The 14339-nt window shown below is 38.7% G+C and overlaps 1 protein-coding gene across 2 annotated transcripts; it reads left to right on the plus strand.

Annotated features, from left to right (window-relative positions):
* The first annotated feature begins 6109 nt into the window (after nt 1-6109).
* Nucleotides 6110-14339, plus strand: LOC144665713 (neuronal acetylcholine receptor subunit alpha-2-like). 2 transcript variants are annotated; one of them, XM_078527003.1, is made up of 9 exons: nt 6110-6303; nt 7128-7264; nt 7674-7718; nt 8683-8792; nt 11004-11239; nt 11979-12291; nt 12797-12908; nt 12996-13083; nt 13893-14339. In XM_078527003.1, exons 1-9 carry the CDS (start codon nt 6249-6251, stop codon nt 14198-14200), a joined length of 1404 nt encoding a protein of 467 aa, XP_078383129.1. In that variant the 5' UTR covers nt 6110-6248; the 3' UTR covers nt 14201-14339. The 2 variants fall into 2 exon arrangements, with proteins under 2 accessions (XP_078383129.1, XP_078383130.1); XM_078527004.1 differs by lacking the exon at nt 6110-6303 and adding an exon at nt 6420-6560.

Here is a 14339-nt window from a genome sequence, read left to right on the forward strand (position 1 = left end):
CAACATATTTTGTAACTTTACTAGACAGCGAGGAAATTTCCACAACTTTGCCAAGAATAAAATGTCTTGAAATAATGTATCTAGATTGCCTCTTGTTTAAATGTGGCTTAAAGTTGTCTGCACTCACTGTACAATCTGTAATGTAAATTTTGTGCAGTAAGTCCAAAAACTTAATATCATTTAGAGGTAAAACACGCAGTGCAAGGAAGTACAAGTTTCCAGGAAGTAAAGTTGATATAGCATCTTGATTTACTCTTGTTAAATTTAAATGGGGCTGAAAGTTGTTTGCACTTTCTGTACAATTTGTGATGCAAGTAAGTCCAACAGTACATGCGGAGTCTAGGAAGTAGAGTTGATACAGTGGTTTGCCAGTAATGAATTTGAATTGAAGGATCTTTCAGTAGCAAATCCAGAGATGTTTTACACAGTTTATTTTTTTTACTTAGGTGTTATTGCTACATGGTTTTCGCTGTGTTTTGTTTAAATATATCTGCCATTCATAGTGAGGATTGGGCTTTCTATATATTGCATAGAGGCAGAATAGAGGCCAATAACCAGTTCCAGTCAAAGCAGTTCCAATGCAATAGCCACATTCACACATTCACGCTGCTTCTTGACAAAGTGCAGATTAAACAGATTGAAGCAATTAGGACAAAACACAGCTGTCAGTGGATTCTTTGAAAACTGTATTTTGGATGTTTTCTGTTGTTTTTTAATTCTGTTCTGTAAACATAATAAAAGAAAAAATCAATTGTTAAAAATTTAATAATTGTTTTATACATATTTGTTTAGACACTAAGACTGATTAACTACAACAATTTATTGCAACATAAGTAGCTACTTAAATTTTTCTTTTTTCTGAAACACATCTTTCTACATGTACACTATGCTTCTTAAATCATTTACTAGTTATTATGGTCTACAAAAATGTATATACTCTTTTTTGGTTGCTATTAAACCACCTACCTTTAAGGTCACTTTAGTGTGTCTTGAGAACACGGTGACCAGTTTGGACTCTTGATTTATTTAGATTTGTATAAATGTGATCAATTGTAGTTCTGTTATCAGTGGTAAAGCCTGAAATAAGTTTGTTTGTATCCATATTTTACAATCACTTATTTATATTTACTGCTGCTTTGCACACCATTATTAAAATCAATGTTGAAATCTGACCTAGTAGTATACGAAAACGTTCTGTTGACAAAAGGGATCGCGAATGAAGCTCTCTCAATGCTTACAGCTGATGCTTAGTAATCTATAAATTCCAGCAAATTAAATTTAACAACATCTAGCAGATATTTAGCCTTTTAAAATCGTTATTTCGATTCCATAAACACTTTGTCCATTATGTTAGTCAATAAAGTACATGTACAAGCAAACTGATATAAATTTTTGATAGCTCACCTCAGCAGTTGTGGCAATACATTCTTCTGCACTTCTCCTCTTCAGTTAAAGCTCAGGTTACAATGTCGCCAGTAGTTCAGATCACAAATATATCAATCCTGATGTTTCATTAGCCGTGCTTATATTGCTTTCAATGCTTCCAGTTCAACTTCAGTCTTGAAAGACAAAGGTCTGCCGAAACAACACTCGCCAGCTGACTCCCAGCTCGTAAACCACAATTTAGTTCGGTGTGTCGATAAGGTTTTTGTGTACTATGATATCTCAATATGTTTGTAAGTGAGCGTAAAAAAAATTTAAGCTACTAATCTTACTTCGAGTCAAGGCTTCTGGCTGTGAAAAAGTCTCGAATAACCAAGATGGCGGAGGAAAACAAATCTCAAGCCATATTCTTAGTTACCAATCCCCCCTCGGTTCGAATCATCACATCGCCCGTTGTAAACCCAACCGATTTATCGCTCCATAACATAAGCTCGAGACTAACGTCCTCGCCTAAAAAAGGTAAACTTTGACGTTTGCCTTCGAGTTAGAAAGATTTCTACTCGGCGTAATGCAGAAAAATAACGCCTGATCGCAGGTTAGGTTACGCACGACAGAGTTACCTTTTGTCCCGTCACGCAATCTTAACACCACATTGAGAAGTAAATGTTCGTTTGGATATTACCAAAAGCCGCTTCTCCTTGCGTTATTCTTTACCTTACGGCTACACATGCCATTTCTAACGACTACATTTCCAGCAAAACAGTTGGAGTGGCACTTTGGAGGCATATTTAGCGATTGTTTCACAAAACCATGGCCAGATTGGCTCGGAATTCGAGAGAAAGCCTTACCTGTGCAACGTAGAAAGCTCAAACCGTGGTTTGAAACAAAAGGTTTGTCAAACAGAGCGATTATTCAATGAATGTGTAAAATGTTTTACTCTCAGTTATTGAATGGATTATAAAGGCCCGATTTGCTGCCGGGATTTGCTGAAAGAAAACATTTATTTTTATGAGAAATGCAAAACGTTTACACTGTTCTTAGTGGCACATTTTCCAACACAACAGAGCTAACCTCAGATTTATGCTACCACAAAATTACACAAAGAAACGCTCGTCCGATCGGTCCCCTTGCCTGACCCGAATATTTTAAGAGGTCAATTTCGTTACACAATTGTCGCGGCAAATACTATTTAATATACACTGATCGAGCTCGGCAGCTGTAGCTGCAGTCTGTAATAGTAATGGGGATAAATAATAGCTTTATTTAAATCAAACCCGCCGTCAATTCCATTAGAAAGGCGTTTGAATAGCATAATATTTTCGCCCTCTATCTATCATGTGTCGAAACAGATCGGATGGCCGGCGATCAGTGCCGTCAAATTCGGGAAGAATTCTGAACTTCTTGCAACCGACGATCTTTCCGGTGTCTAAATGAAGCAAACATACAAGTGCTATCCTTCGCAATTATATAATTCGATAGTAATTCGCTATCCGCCGCTTAAATTTCTCGGCAGCCTGAATAATTTTGCACTGGAAATCAAGGTGTCATTACCGGATCTTCAACTAATAAATTCAATTTTGGGCCATTTTTTGGATACCTTCAATCCGTTTTTCACTTACTAAAGCAAAAATGTTTGAAATCTATCATTTTTCGAGCCTTTCGAGAATCTCGGCCTCAAATTGTGGCTTTCTCGCCCTTTTTTTCTTGTCAAGAATGCGTACCCTCCATACAAAGCCTTTGCCAAAACTAAAATTGTTGTCCGACTCACGACTCACTGTGGTGAAATCTATTCTTAGTAATAGTGCGCTTTGCTAGGTGATGTTGCAATTCTAAATTGTGCAACTCAGCAGAAATAATCAATTGTCACGAAATGAGTTCCCTTTGGTTAACTATTAGCAACGTTTTAGTGTGTTCGTGCGGGTAATGTTTGACCTCCTGACCTCTTTCAGTGCTTTGGCTAAATTAAAGGCACGGCGCCGCACAGTAAAATCTTTAGAAAAGCAGTCACTTGAGAAACACACAAGTCGTGTTTGCGTTAGTCACGGAGTGAACGTGACATGAATTTCCTTTACCACGTCATCTTTTGCTTTTTAAAGCCTAGCCGGAAAAATGCCTGCTTACGCATGCAAATATTTATTTTGTTCCGAATGTTCAATAAAATAACCCAAACCAGTTCATTTAAAAGAAAGCCAAATCACGCCTAGCCTGCGAATACAGCCGCCTCTCATTTGCGTCCTTGTGTTTCTCCGTTTAGCGTCTTCCGACAAGCTTTTGGTAATTCCCCTGGCGCGATGACGTGTATCCCGTGCTTTGACACATTCTTGCTGAGCTTGCAACTTACGTTTCGATTCTCAAAATACCGTAAACTCAAAACAAAAATTGGGATATCCAGAAAATAAGTCGTTGTTTTGCAATATTTAACACGTTCCGGGTAAATTGTACGACTTGTACTCGCTCCGAGCCAAACGCTTGAGTAACACAACAATAAATATTTCACACAAACAGAGCGCAGAGTATTCAAACTGAAAATAGGTGAATGATTATTTATAGCTACAAGCGAGAGATTGCGTGACATGGGTCTGACGTAGTGGTAGTTTTAAATAGCTTGGACATGTCCAAGCGGTCTTTGTTTTCGCTATGTGATTTTAGGTTAAATTAATATTAGCGCCTAAAGACTTGTACCAGTAAAAATTGCGTTTTTAATCGTTTTAAACTTCGCTGCCTTCGAGCGCTGAACCCCTTACATTCTTAATTGGTTATGTGACGTAAGATTTGGGCTACTCACGTTTTTGATTCTTATATAATGTTTGTAAATTTGACAAGTCACGTTTTTTCTACAAGAACGGAAGTGCTGAAGCACAACTATAGAGCGACACTTTACAAGTCACGCGCTTTGATCACCCACAGCGGAAAGTATTCCCTTGAGAAATTAAAACAGTCCCTTGAGAGTTAACAAGAATGCAATCCCTTCCGGTTCAGATTTTAGCCCAGGTAAACGCTATTCTACTTTTTTTGCTTGTAAACAAGCAAAAAAAGTCGAAAAAAGGCCCATTTTACTGTAATTTGATCTTTTGTTCTCTCTTGTGGTCCTTTATGTTTATTTTTGTGTGTGTTTATTTTTGATTTAGTGTCAATGATTTTGGTGTTTATTTTAGAAAACTATTATTTTAATACTAATTAAAAAACTAACTAATTTAATAGTACGTACGGCTTTTTCAATTATTAAAACGGCTGCGAGAGAGGACCGAATGGTCTGGGTTTTCACTGAAATTTGTACAAATTTGTAGTTTTGACGTGAAATATTTGTTTTTCCTCTCAGGGGGCGTTTTTTGCCACGTGGCTTTGAGTAAAAGAGTTATTTTAATAAATTGTTACAGTTTTGTATGTTGTCGCCATTTATGTCATTTATTGTTATATAAACAATGAACTTTTAAAGTTCAAGATAGACCATGTCACTCAAGTTGTCAAAAATACTTTATGAAACAGGGTATCCGTCATTGAAGTGTCAGTTTCGCCTTAAGGTATCAGGATATATCACGTGCGTGCAGTCATTTTCGAAGGTAAGGCGCACGTGCGAAGAGATGCCTTGCACAGATTAAGGTCAGTGGTTCAATCTCTAGTCTCCGTCACAACCGTTGTTGGCTCGTCACGCAACGCCCTGGAAGCTTCAACTTCGCTAACGTAATAAATGTAATTACGGTCACTCCCCCACCCCACCCCCTAATTTACCCATTCCACCTTCGCCGATGCGACGAAGATGGACTTGCTAGTAAACTAGGCGCAAATGTTTAATCCTAGAACGCCTTTAGTACAACAGAATCAACTGAGTCATCATCTCATTTAGGCATTCAGGAAGGATTATTTCGAGGGACTCAAAAACATTCCTTGATTGACAGGAAACCTTGGCAGTGTGAACGGTTTAACTTTCAGTGCAGAATAGTGCTCGAAAAATGACATCGATATTAAACAAGGAAGATGCGCACAACTGACTCTTATTTCGTTGGTGGTGCCGCCGCCGCGGAAAGGTGGAAAGGAAATTGGACGCAGGCTACAAGGAAGTATTGACTATAAAAGCGGAATGGATCGGATATCAAGGGCTGCTGAAATGCAATTTGATAAACTTAGAAAATGCGTTCATGATGTGTATGGCGACATTTAGTCTGATACCTAACTTGTTGCATTGGATTTCTTTCAGCAAATCTCTCAGTTCTGTACATTTCGCTAGCTTTCCTTTTCCGCAAAGTTACTTGACCAATCGCACCTGGCACGCAATTCAACACCGTATAGAATTAAAGTTCCATGTTTTTTTTTTCCTTTTTTGGTGTGTGTTAGTCTTCCTGGTTATATCCCTTACTCACTGAGAACCCAGGCACTTCCCTCGCTAAATTAAAATCTTGAATTTATATTTTTTTTTTTCATGTTTCTGTAAGAGGCTATGCATTAACATTACTATGCATGCATGCATTACTAGTAAATAGGTAAATATGAAAGAAGTGTTTTATTTTCTAATATTGCCTAAAAATGGCATTTCTGCATGCTGGGCTTCTAGGTTTCGAAATGTTACTCCGTAGCGGTTCGCACTGACGCTTGATCTAGATATAGAAACGTCTGGCTACTGAGCCTGGATTCTAAAAACCTATGACTATGCTGATTATATGCAAGATTCTCCTTAATAATAGTGTACCCACACAGCCACCCGTAAACTACCTGTTAAATCATGCAAAAAAGGAAAACAGCACTGCACTAAATATACAGGCGCTTCAACTGTCACGACTGACATAAATTCTATATTGCAGGAGTTGTATACATGCAACGTTTAAGACGAAAAGCTGAATTATCCATTCACTATCTTTTAATTCGATATAATGTCACTCTTTCATATGATAATCCTGTTCCTCACGGCGGCACAATATGAACAAGGTAGGTTAGCTGAGTCATGACTGAAACAAAATAATGTTTAATTTTGCAAAATTGAATTATTTACTTGTTTGTGCCATGGTAATTGGATAAATTTTATACGAAACTAAGTTTGTGTCTTATGGAAAAGACGGGAAACATTTTATGAAACTGTGACTTAAGCCTGTATGAGGAAAAAGTCATATTTTATGTATTTAATTTCACGACTCGTTTGCACTGAATTCAAAGTGAACTTATCATTTCTACGCTTCTGGAAATTGGTAAATGCAGACTATCTTAATTGTTAAATTTCTATCCTTAAATTATGGCATAGTTAAAGCTGACTGCCTTTTCAGAGGGACTGAATGGATTAAATAAACTATTTAACTGAAAGTTTAGGGAAAAAAGTACAAAATTAACTGCTGGCTGAGAAATGTGCTGAAATTTTAACCGATAGCTGCATGAGAAGTCGCTGAAAATTTAGCTGATAACTAGACACCAGTACCCTCGTCCAGACGTTCTTTTCAAAGAAGCTGCAGCTAACATCTTTTAATTTCATGGACGCAAGATAAATTTTAAGTAAAAATATTTTAAACCTGTCTGATCCAAAACCATGATGTTAATTTTTAATTTACAAAACATAATGATTATTTTCTTAGTTCTTATCGCCTGACTTTTACGCAAGATAACTTAATCTTATGGAGAAACTAGATCCTGATATAACTTAGATCAATTTAAATATAGCAAAGAAATTTCAGTTGCTGGACTACCCTAGCCGATAGCCATCATAGCATGTGGACTCCTTTTAACAGTTTTTTTTTTTTAATTTGTTGCAATGAACCTAACAGTAAAGGGACTTCATGAGAGAGTTCTTGTTGAAAATTTGCTGGAGCATTATCATACAGGGCTCAGACCAGTGGTCGAGAACAGTTCCCAGCCAACATCTGTCAATATTAGCCTGAGACTGGTGCAGATTTTTGAGATGGTAAGTCTGAGCTAAAATATAGGCACGCATGGCGTGCAGATAACTGGAACGTCATGAGGTATACATTCTCGGAAACGAGCCTCGATTATAAGTGGAATTAAAACTATATCTACTCTTATTACTATTTATATCAAAAAGCATATTTTTCCTGAATAAACGTGTTGCGATAAGATCTAGAGTTTTGCCAAATTTTAGAAGATTTTGAGACAGCTAGACATAATCCGAGACAGCTAAACATACTTGCCTCGCCTTTACAAGTTTGTCGTTATTGTAATCCATTTCCATCCTCGCCACCATACGTCATTCCTCTAATGAGTGTGTGTGTTCGGGAGGATAGAAGGTATGAGAGAAATGCCTACGGTATAACAGTACTCCTTTAATCTTAACTGTTCATCTTTAACTAATTTAGGACGTTAAGAAGCAAGTCATCATCACAAGTGTCTGGCTAAAACAGGTGGGTGTGTAGACGCATAAAAAAATATTCACAGCAAGAGTTACTGTTAAGTGTTTGGAGGGTTTTTGAAAAACTTATAGTCTTTTAGAACTGTAAATTCTTATCTGCTCTTCAAACATCGGTAATGAAATTACTCATGAACTTTGAGCCTGTGCTGTGTGTTCTCCTCGGAAATCTTCGGTAGTCTTCGGTCATCTTCGGTAGTCTACGGAAATCTTCGGCAGTCTTCGGGAATCTTCGGCAGTATTCGGAAATCTTCTGAAATGATCGGGAATCGTCGGAAAATGGCCGAAAACTTCTTTATATACTAAACTAAATAATATTGGCGTTTTTGGAGCCGTTTTGTATCTTTCTGGATAAAATTTACTGTTACAGGGAATTTTGTACTGTTAGTGTTTAAATGCCTACAATTTAACTGTTTGATGTTACAGAGCCAAAAAATTAAGTGTTTAGTGTTATCAAAGTACCCCCATTCAGACCCTCGCGTAACCTTTTTATTTCGGTAAGAACATGTAAATGAAAGCGAGACTTTTCTCTAAGCTTGGAGAGCTAAAATACCTTTCTTTGTTAATTATAAAACAAAAGAATACCCCATAGACTTTTGAGAACTATGCATTCTATATAGTAGGTTATGACGATTTTGGTAACTCGCAAAGAGTAGGGCATGAAGCTCCCGGTGGGAGATGTAGGCCTTTTGTGTAGTAAATAACAGTATGTGTACAGCGCATTTGAACATATACATATAAGAAAAATGCGCTATATAAATTATAAATACATTATCATTATCATTATCATTATAAAACAGACCATCGATGACGGAAATGAAGTCTTCTCCATAGTGAGTCCCATGCAATGGGGGCTTACGTGGGGGTAATTAACATCATTAGAGACAGCTTCATGTAACATGTAATGAAGGCGTTTCCCCATGAAAGAATTAACATACATTTTTTCTTTTGTAATGCAGGCCTGGTATGATCCAGAGCTACGATGGAACAAATCTCAATATGGCTGGATCGATGAGATCAGCTTGTCGCCTGATGAAGTGTGGGTTCCGGATACTGTACTCCTTAACAAGTAAGCTAACAACACATGCTGTGACGATAGGTTTTTCCTTGGGCTGTGTGTTTTGAACGACTTTTGAACTGTATGGGAAATGCGCTGTAACTTCACTGAAATATGACTGAAATACGGGGGAGTTAGCTCAGTAGAGCAACTACTTGCTTACGGAATCGAAGCCTCGTCACAAGCTCCTAGCTAGGTACACGGCGATCTAACTTCGAGGATCTTTCTACAGACGTAAGGCTGAGGCAGAACTTGGGTCCAACAGTAGTTTATTCTTGCTAAATTCGTAATCACAACCGTCAGTGTGATCACTGATACAATCGAAGAAACTTTTACAACGTAGCTCCTTATATATCGTTGCTACAAATAAGGTGTTTACAATGTGAACAAAAGCTTTCTGTTGAGTACAATAAAGAAGGAAACGATTGCAATTACAAGAGCGAACTTATATCAAGAGTAGGAAGTTTACAAAATTAAAAACGAGAACTTAGAGTAAAAATGACAACTTTAAAATTAGAAATAGCGAACTTCAGTAAATTAAGCTAAAACAAGAATAAGAAATCAAAAATGAAAGGCTTATTAATATTTTTGGAACTGGTTTGCTCAGCTAACTAAGTAAGAGCAACCCTTGAACAAAAAGCAATAAAACTTCATTAAGGAAAATAAGTTCAGCTAGCGAGCTTCCGTGGAAACTAATATAAAACTAGCAACTTTTAATTATGAACGGGAAAATCAAAAGAAAAGTTACCGAAATATTTATCTACTAAATTGATTGTAGTTATGAAAAAGCTGCAGATGTACAGGTGTACAATTTCCAAACACACGGCAAATGAATTTCTACTTGGACAGGAATTACTGTTGGTTTTTTGAAAGAATTTAAAATGCCGCTTAACAGGATAAACACAGAAAATGACTGAAACAGGGAAAATTCTCTCGTAACAACGCATATCTCTTCCTATAATTGCTCTTCCTATATCTCTTCCTATAATGTTTGCGTGAGAACGTTAAAAAGATTCAGAGACGAGTAAAATGAAGTCGGTGCAGATCGTTTATTTCACTCCTATTTCACAAAAAGCGTGCGCGTGTAAGAGCAGAGAGATAGAAATGTATTGTGCGGATGACTTAACCTCGGACATTCGCCCACGTCACGCCGGTGGGGCGTGGGCCAATAGGCATACCTTCACAGCGGTCAAACGCAAAAATGACGTTACCTCCAGTTTTCGGCGCCTCGAGCTTTTCTAAGAAATTGACTTCAAAGTGTGCAAACTTTTGTGAGAAATTGTTAAAGAAATAGTACGGTGAAAGAAAATTTCAAGCTGGGAAACTCAGTGGAGGTCAATTATCAAATTTCCATTCCATAAGCTGCGTATAAACCTTAACTTTCCAGGGACGGCGTTAACTTTTGGCTTTGAAACGAAAGCTTTCGACAAATTTAACCCTCGGACGTACAAGGGGGAGGTGGATGCCACCCCCCCCCCCCCCGTAAGGTTTTTTCCCAATTTTGATAAAAGCATTTACCCTACAATGCTGAAACTTTCGGTAGCTGTTCAATCATCCTTTGCGAAAATTTTGATATGTCAACCATGTGTCCATGGTATATGACGTTGCCATGGCCAAAAATCGTCATTTTTAACATTTTTCTTGATTTTTTCCAGTTTTTTCAAATCAGAAGTGTAAGATTTGTTTATTTTTACATTCCATAAGCATTCTAGCTTGATTTTGCATCAATTTCCGTTATTTTGTGACTTTCTAAGAAAATGTTGAAATCCAAGATGGCGGATCCAAGATGGCGGCTCTTATGACGTCACGTGACGTCATATGACGTCACAGCCAATAAAAAATATGTCATCTTGTAGAGTAAGCTAAGGGCTTTCTTCTCAGAGCAAAATAATTTCGCTACGCCTTAATATAACGAAAACTCCGGGGAGGGGTTTCATCCACCCCCCCCCCCCCCCTTGTACGATGATGGGGGTATGACTTTGCTTGTACGTCCGAGGGTTAAGACTGTATGGAAAATTTCGGAGTAGTTTTGGCGGGAATTGCGCACGCGCGTGGCGTTTGACCGCTGTGGGGGGCATACCTGTCTTTTAGTTTGCGCGCAAGGTAATGTGGGAAGGAAGACCATGACTACCTTTCTCATTCCCACAAGCTTTTAACCGCGCCACAAAACATTAAAAAATTGATTCATTTGTCTAATTATATTGTAAATGTTTAACCTTCCAGCGCTGAGACCAGTAAGATGGGTAAACCTGTGGGCATGTACAATCCACTCCTGGTCACCTCCCATGGTACGGTCCGCTGGCTAGCGCCTATTATCCTCAAGAGTTCCTGCAAACTCAGTGTGCGATACTTTCCGTTTGACGAACAGTTCTGCAGGCTCAAGTTTGTATCCTGGACATACAGCAAAAGTGCCATGCTTTTGGAGCCAGAGGAGACTGAAATACTGCAGAACTACACAGGTAAATTCCTTCTCCAACAAATTTAAAACCTCTCCTTTTATTCCTTATACTACCCCGCGTTTAATTTTGAAGGCTAGAGAGGAGATTGTTAGTCTATTTATGACTTGTTGTATAGTCAATGTAAAGTCTCATTCCGGAAGGTCGATCCCAGGTTTTTCCTTCGTAAATCATCCATACTGAGGATCGAGGCTTGTAGAGGCGGAACCTTATTTTTCCTAGGAAGAAGAATCTAGAATCCATTTAACTCCTTATGCTAGTGGGTTGCAAATTTTACTATTATTCCATGAGCGCGCGTTTAATATGAGATAGTAGATAGCCAACGAGGCGCGTAGCGAGTTGGCTCGTAGTGATTGGAGTTGGCTGTAACTCTCTCAAATCCAACACGCGCGAGTGGAATAATTGTTTTATTAAAAACACCAATAAATTGCAATAATTGAGCTACCAGCTGTTCTTGTTGACGCATACACCCACCATATTTGTGGTCCATGGTATATGAGCTCATATACCGTGGCTTCTTAACCAATCAAAACTCGGGAATTGCAATATACCGTGGCTAGGTGGCTATGTTTAATTGACCATCATATGCCAGTATAGTAAGGTGGTTTGCAAATCACATTGATAAAAAAGCTGGTCTGGCGCGAAGATCTCTGCTTACGGAAATTCGTCCGACTTCCCAGAATTGCACTTCCTTTAACCTTACTGCGATTACTAAACAATGTTCCATGTTCATTCATTGCAGAGAGCGGTGAATGGTACCTGGAGCGAGTTTACGCTCTGCGGTCGTCAAGCAAACCGACACATACCAATACGGAAAGCAAGTCAGCAGTGACGTATGTGATTCACATTCGCCGCAAAGTGTTCTATTACTTCGTCTACCTCATCACACCATGCATGGTGACGTCATTCATGACGTTAATCCTGTTCACCCTACCCCCTGAGAGTGGCGAGAGGATGGTGGTAGGCGTGACCATTCTGCTGTCACTCACGGTTTTCTATCTGCTGGCTTCCACGCACATTCCTGAAACGTCAGAGGTGGTGCCACTAATTGGCAGGTACTATGTGATTGATGGTTGTCAATCACGTTAGAATTTGATTGACAATATATGTTGCACTGCGGAAATAAGCTTATTTTGCCCTTTTCCTTGTTAGGGGCAATATGAACACGGCTTATTGTCTTCGTTAGTATTCGCCACTTTTTGCTTGTACAATGAATGCCAAAATCCTCGCATGCTCATTAATTGATTGCTGTATGTCAGTATAGATCATAAAAATGACTTTATCTGTAACGAAACGCACTAGGTAATTTTAGAAAAAATTGAAAAATTGACACGATGTTTCCAATTAGTGAAACTCATAGAGTTCAGAATTAGGAATATTTCAAATTTGAGACAAGCAGAATAAAGTGATCTTCGTCACACGCGCGAACTATTCCGCACAGATTTTCCTTCAACTTTGCATATTTTAAGAAGTCACTATAGCTGTTGACACATACTGTAGCCTAAGAGGGCATCATTCTAAAATGAAATATGGTATTACTATAACATGTTTTCTTCTCAGGTACTATTCCCTGACCATCATTGAAATCGCCTCTGCATTGGGTTTGACTTGCTGGGTATTACGGTTTCACCACTACAACACGTCTGTTGGTAGAGTTCCAAACTGGGTCAGGGTATGAATGCAGTCTTATTTCCTTGCGCTGTCTTTTAGCACGCGAGTTAGAGCTGAATCTGAAGTCAGGCTTATGTTCTCTCACCAGGTTTATATTCTTGGCTACATCGCCAGAGCAGTGTTGTATAAAGTTCCAGATATAAGCTCCTCGGAGAACGGCGGGATTGAAGAACAAGGTAAAAGTTCAAACCAAAAAATTGTTTTTGAATTTTGTGCTTTAAAGGATGAACGTTGAGGGATTAATAAACTTGAAATAAGAAGGGGGTCCCACATGGAAGCGTGGAGCACTACCCCCATATTTGATTCCAAATTATTGATTATTGTAATTTTACATGGAAGCTGAGTTTTTCTCATTTATTTAAAGTATAACTTACCATCCCCCAACCCACTCCTCCCATCCGCCGCCAATGTGATATCGCAGGCGCCCGTCCCAGATAATTTGTCCAATCGGTGAGCTCTATTCGCATAATGAATTTCACATCAAATAAGGGAGCGTTTCGGAGCTTTGGAAGCAAGATCCTAGGAAACTGGACAAAGTTATATTTTCTTTATTCTGGAAAAGGTAACTGATTTTATGATTTTTGGGGCCCTTCAAAAGTAAGAATCAAGACCTTGACTACGATATACTTCTTCTTGCGCGGGAACCTTGCACTACAATTTTGAAATCATTTTAATTTTTGAATGTGAGCTCTGTAAACGGTTTGTTTTAATCTCTGGCTGGATCAAAGGCATCAAAAATGCAATTAGAAAATGTAACGGGCGTCTTCGCAACTGGCCAACACCTTTTCCCTACATCTTTTTGATTTTCTGTCGTGGTCTTTTCTATAAAGCTCGTCAAACGATTAACGGATGAAGACTTATTAAAACTAACGTATGAAAAATGTGGTACAATGTCAGTTAATCGCAATCTTTAAAGATACCAAGGGATGTATATAAACATTGCCTGTTCAGGTTTATAAACTGGTATTCTCGATTTGCTCTTCAGAAAACAAGGATACCGCTGTCTCAGACAACAATGGCGGCTCATTGGCCCGCCGTCGCCTTCCTAGAGAGCCTAGCGGTATTACAATGATGGCCGAGCGAGTGTTGAGGAAACAAGAAGACGAGAAAGTACAAGAAGAATGGCAGCTAGCCGCGCGAGTCATCAACCGACTGTTCTTAGTAGGCTATTTGATCGCTGTGGTCCTCTCCATATTTGGCATCTTCCTGCAGGTTCCTGGAGTTCTCGTCTCCAGACCTTCTCCGCCGACCTCTGACGATGCAGACCTTGAACTCCATGACACTGCTACATAGTCACTATGTAGGCTTATGGACTAAGTCTTTATCAATAACATGTTATGTTTTCAGTTGTTAGAAGTCCCTGCTAAGCCATGGGATGTAGAAAGAACGAGTAATCAGGCTCATAACGCAATAAAATCTATAGGAAATCCAA

Source organism: Oculina patagonica, chromosome 9, assembly GCF_052425735.1.
Source record: "Oculina patagonica isolate OP01 chromosome 9, crgOcupat, whole genome shotgun sequence".
Lineage (NCBI taxonomy): Eukaryota > Metazoa > Cnidaria > Anthozoa > Scleractinia > Oculinidae > Oculina > Oculina patagonica.

Excerpts from the sequence above, each read along its gene's own strand:
- LOC144665713 (XM_078527003.1), top strand. The coding sequence starts at position 6,249 with ATGTCACTCTTTCATATGATAATCCTGTTCCTCACGGCGGCACAATAT. Across the intron at positions 11,240-11,978 it reads AATACTGCAGAACTACACAG|AGAGCGGTGAATGGTACCTG; the intron begins GTAAATTCCTTC and ends CATTCATTGCAG. Across the intron at positions 12,292-12,796 it reads GTGGTGCCACTAATTGGCAG|GTACTATTCCCTGACCATCA; the intron begins GTACTATGTGAT and ends TTTTCTTCTCAG.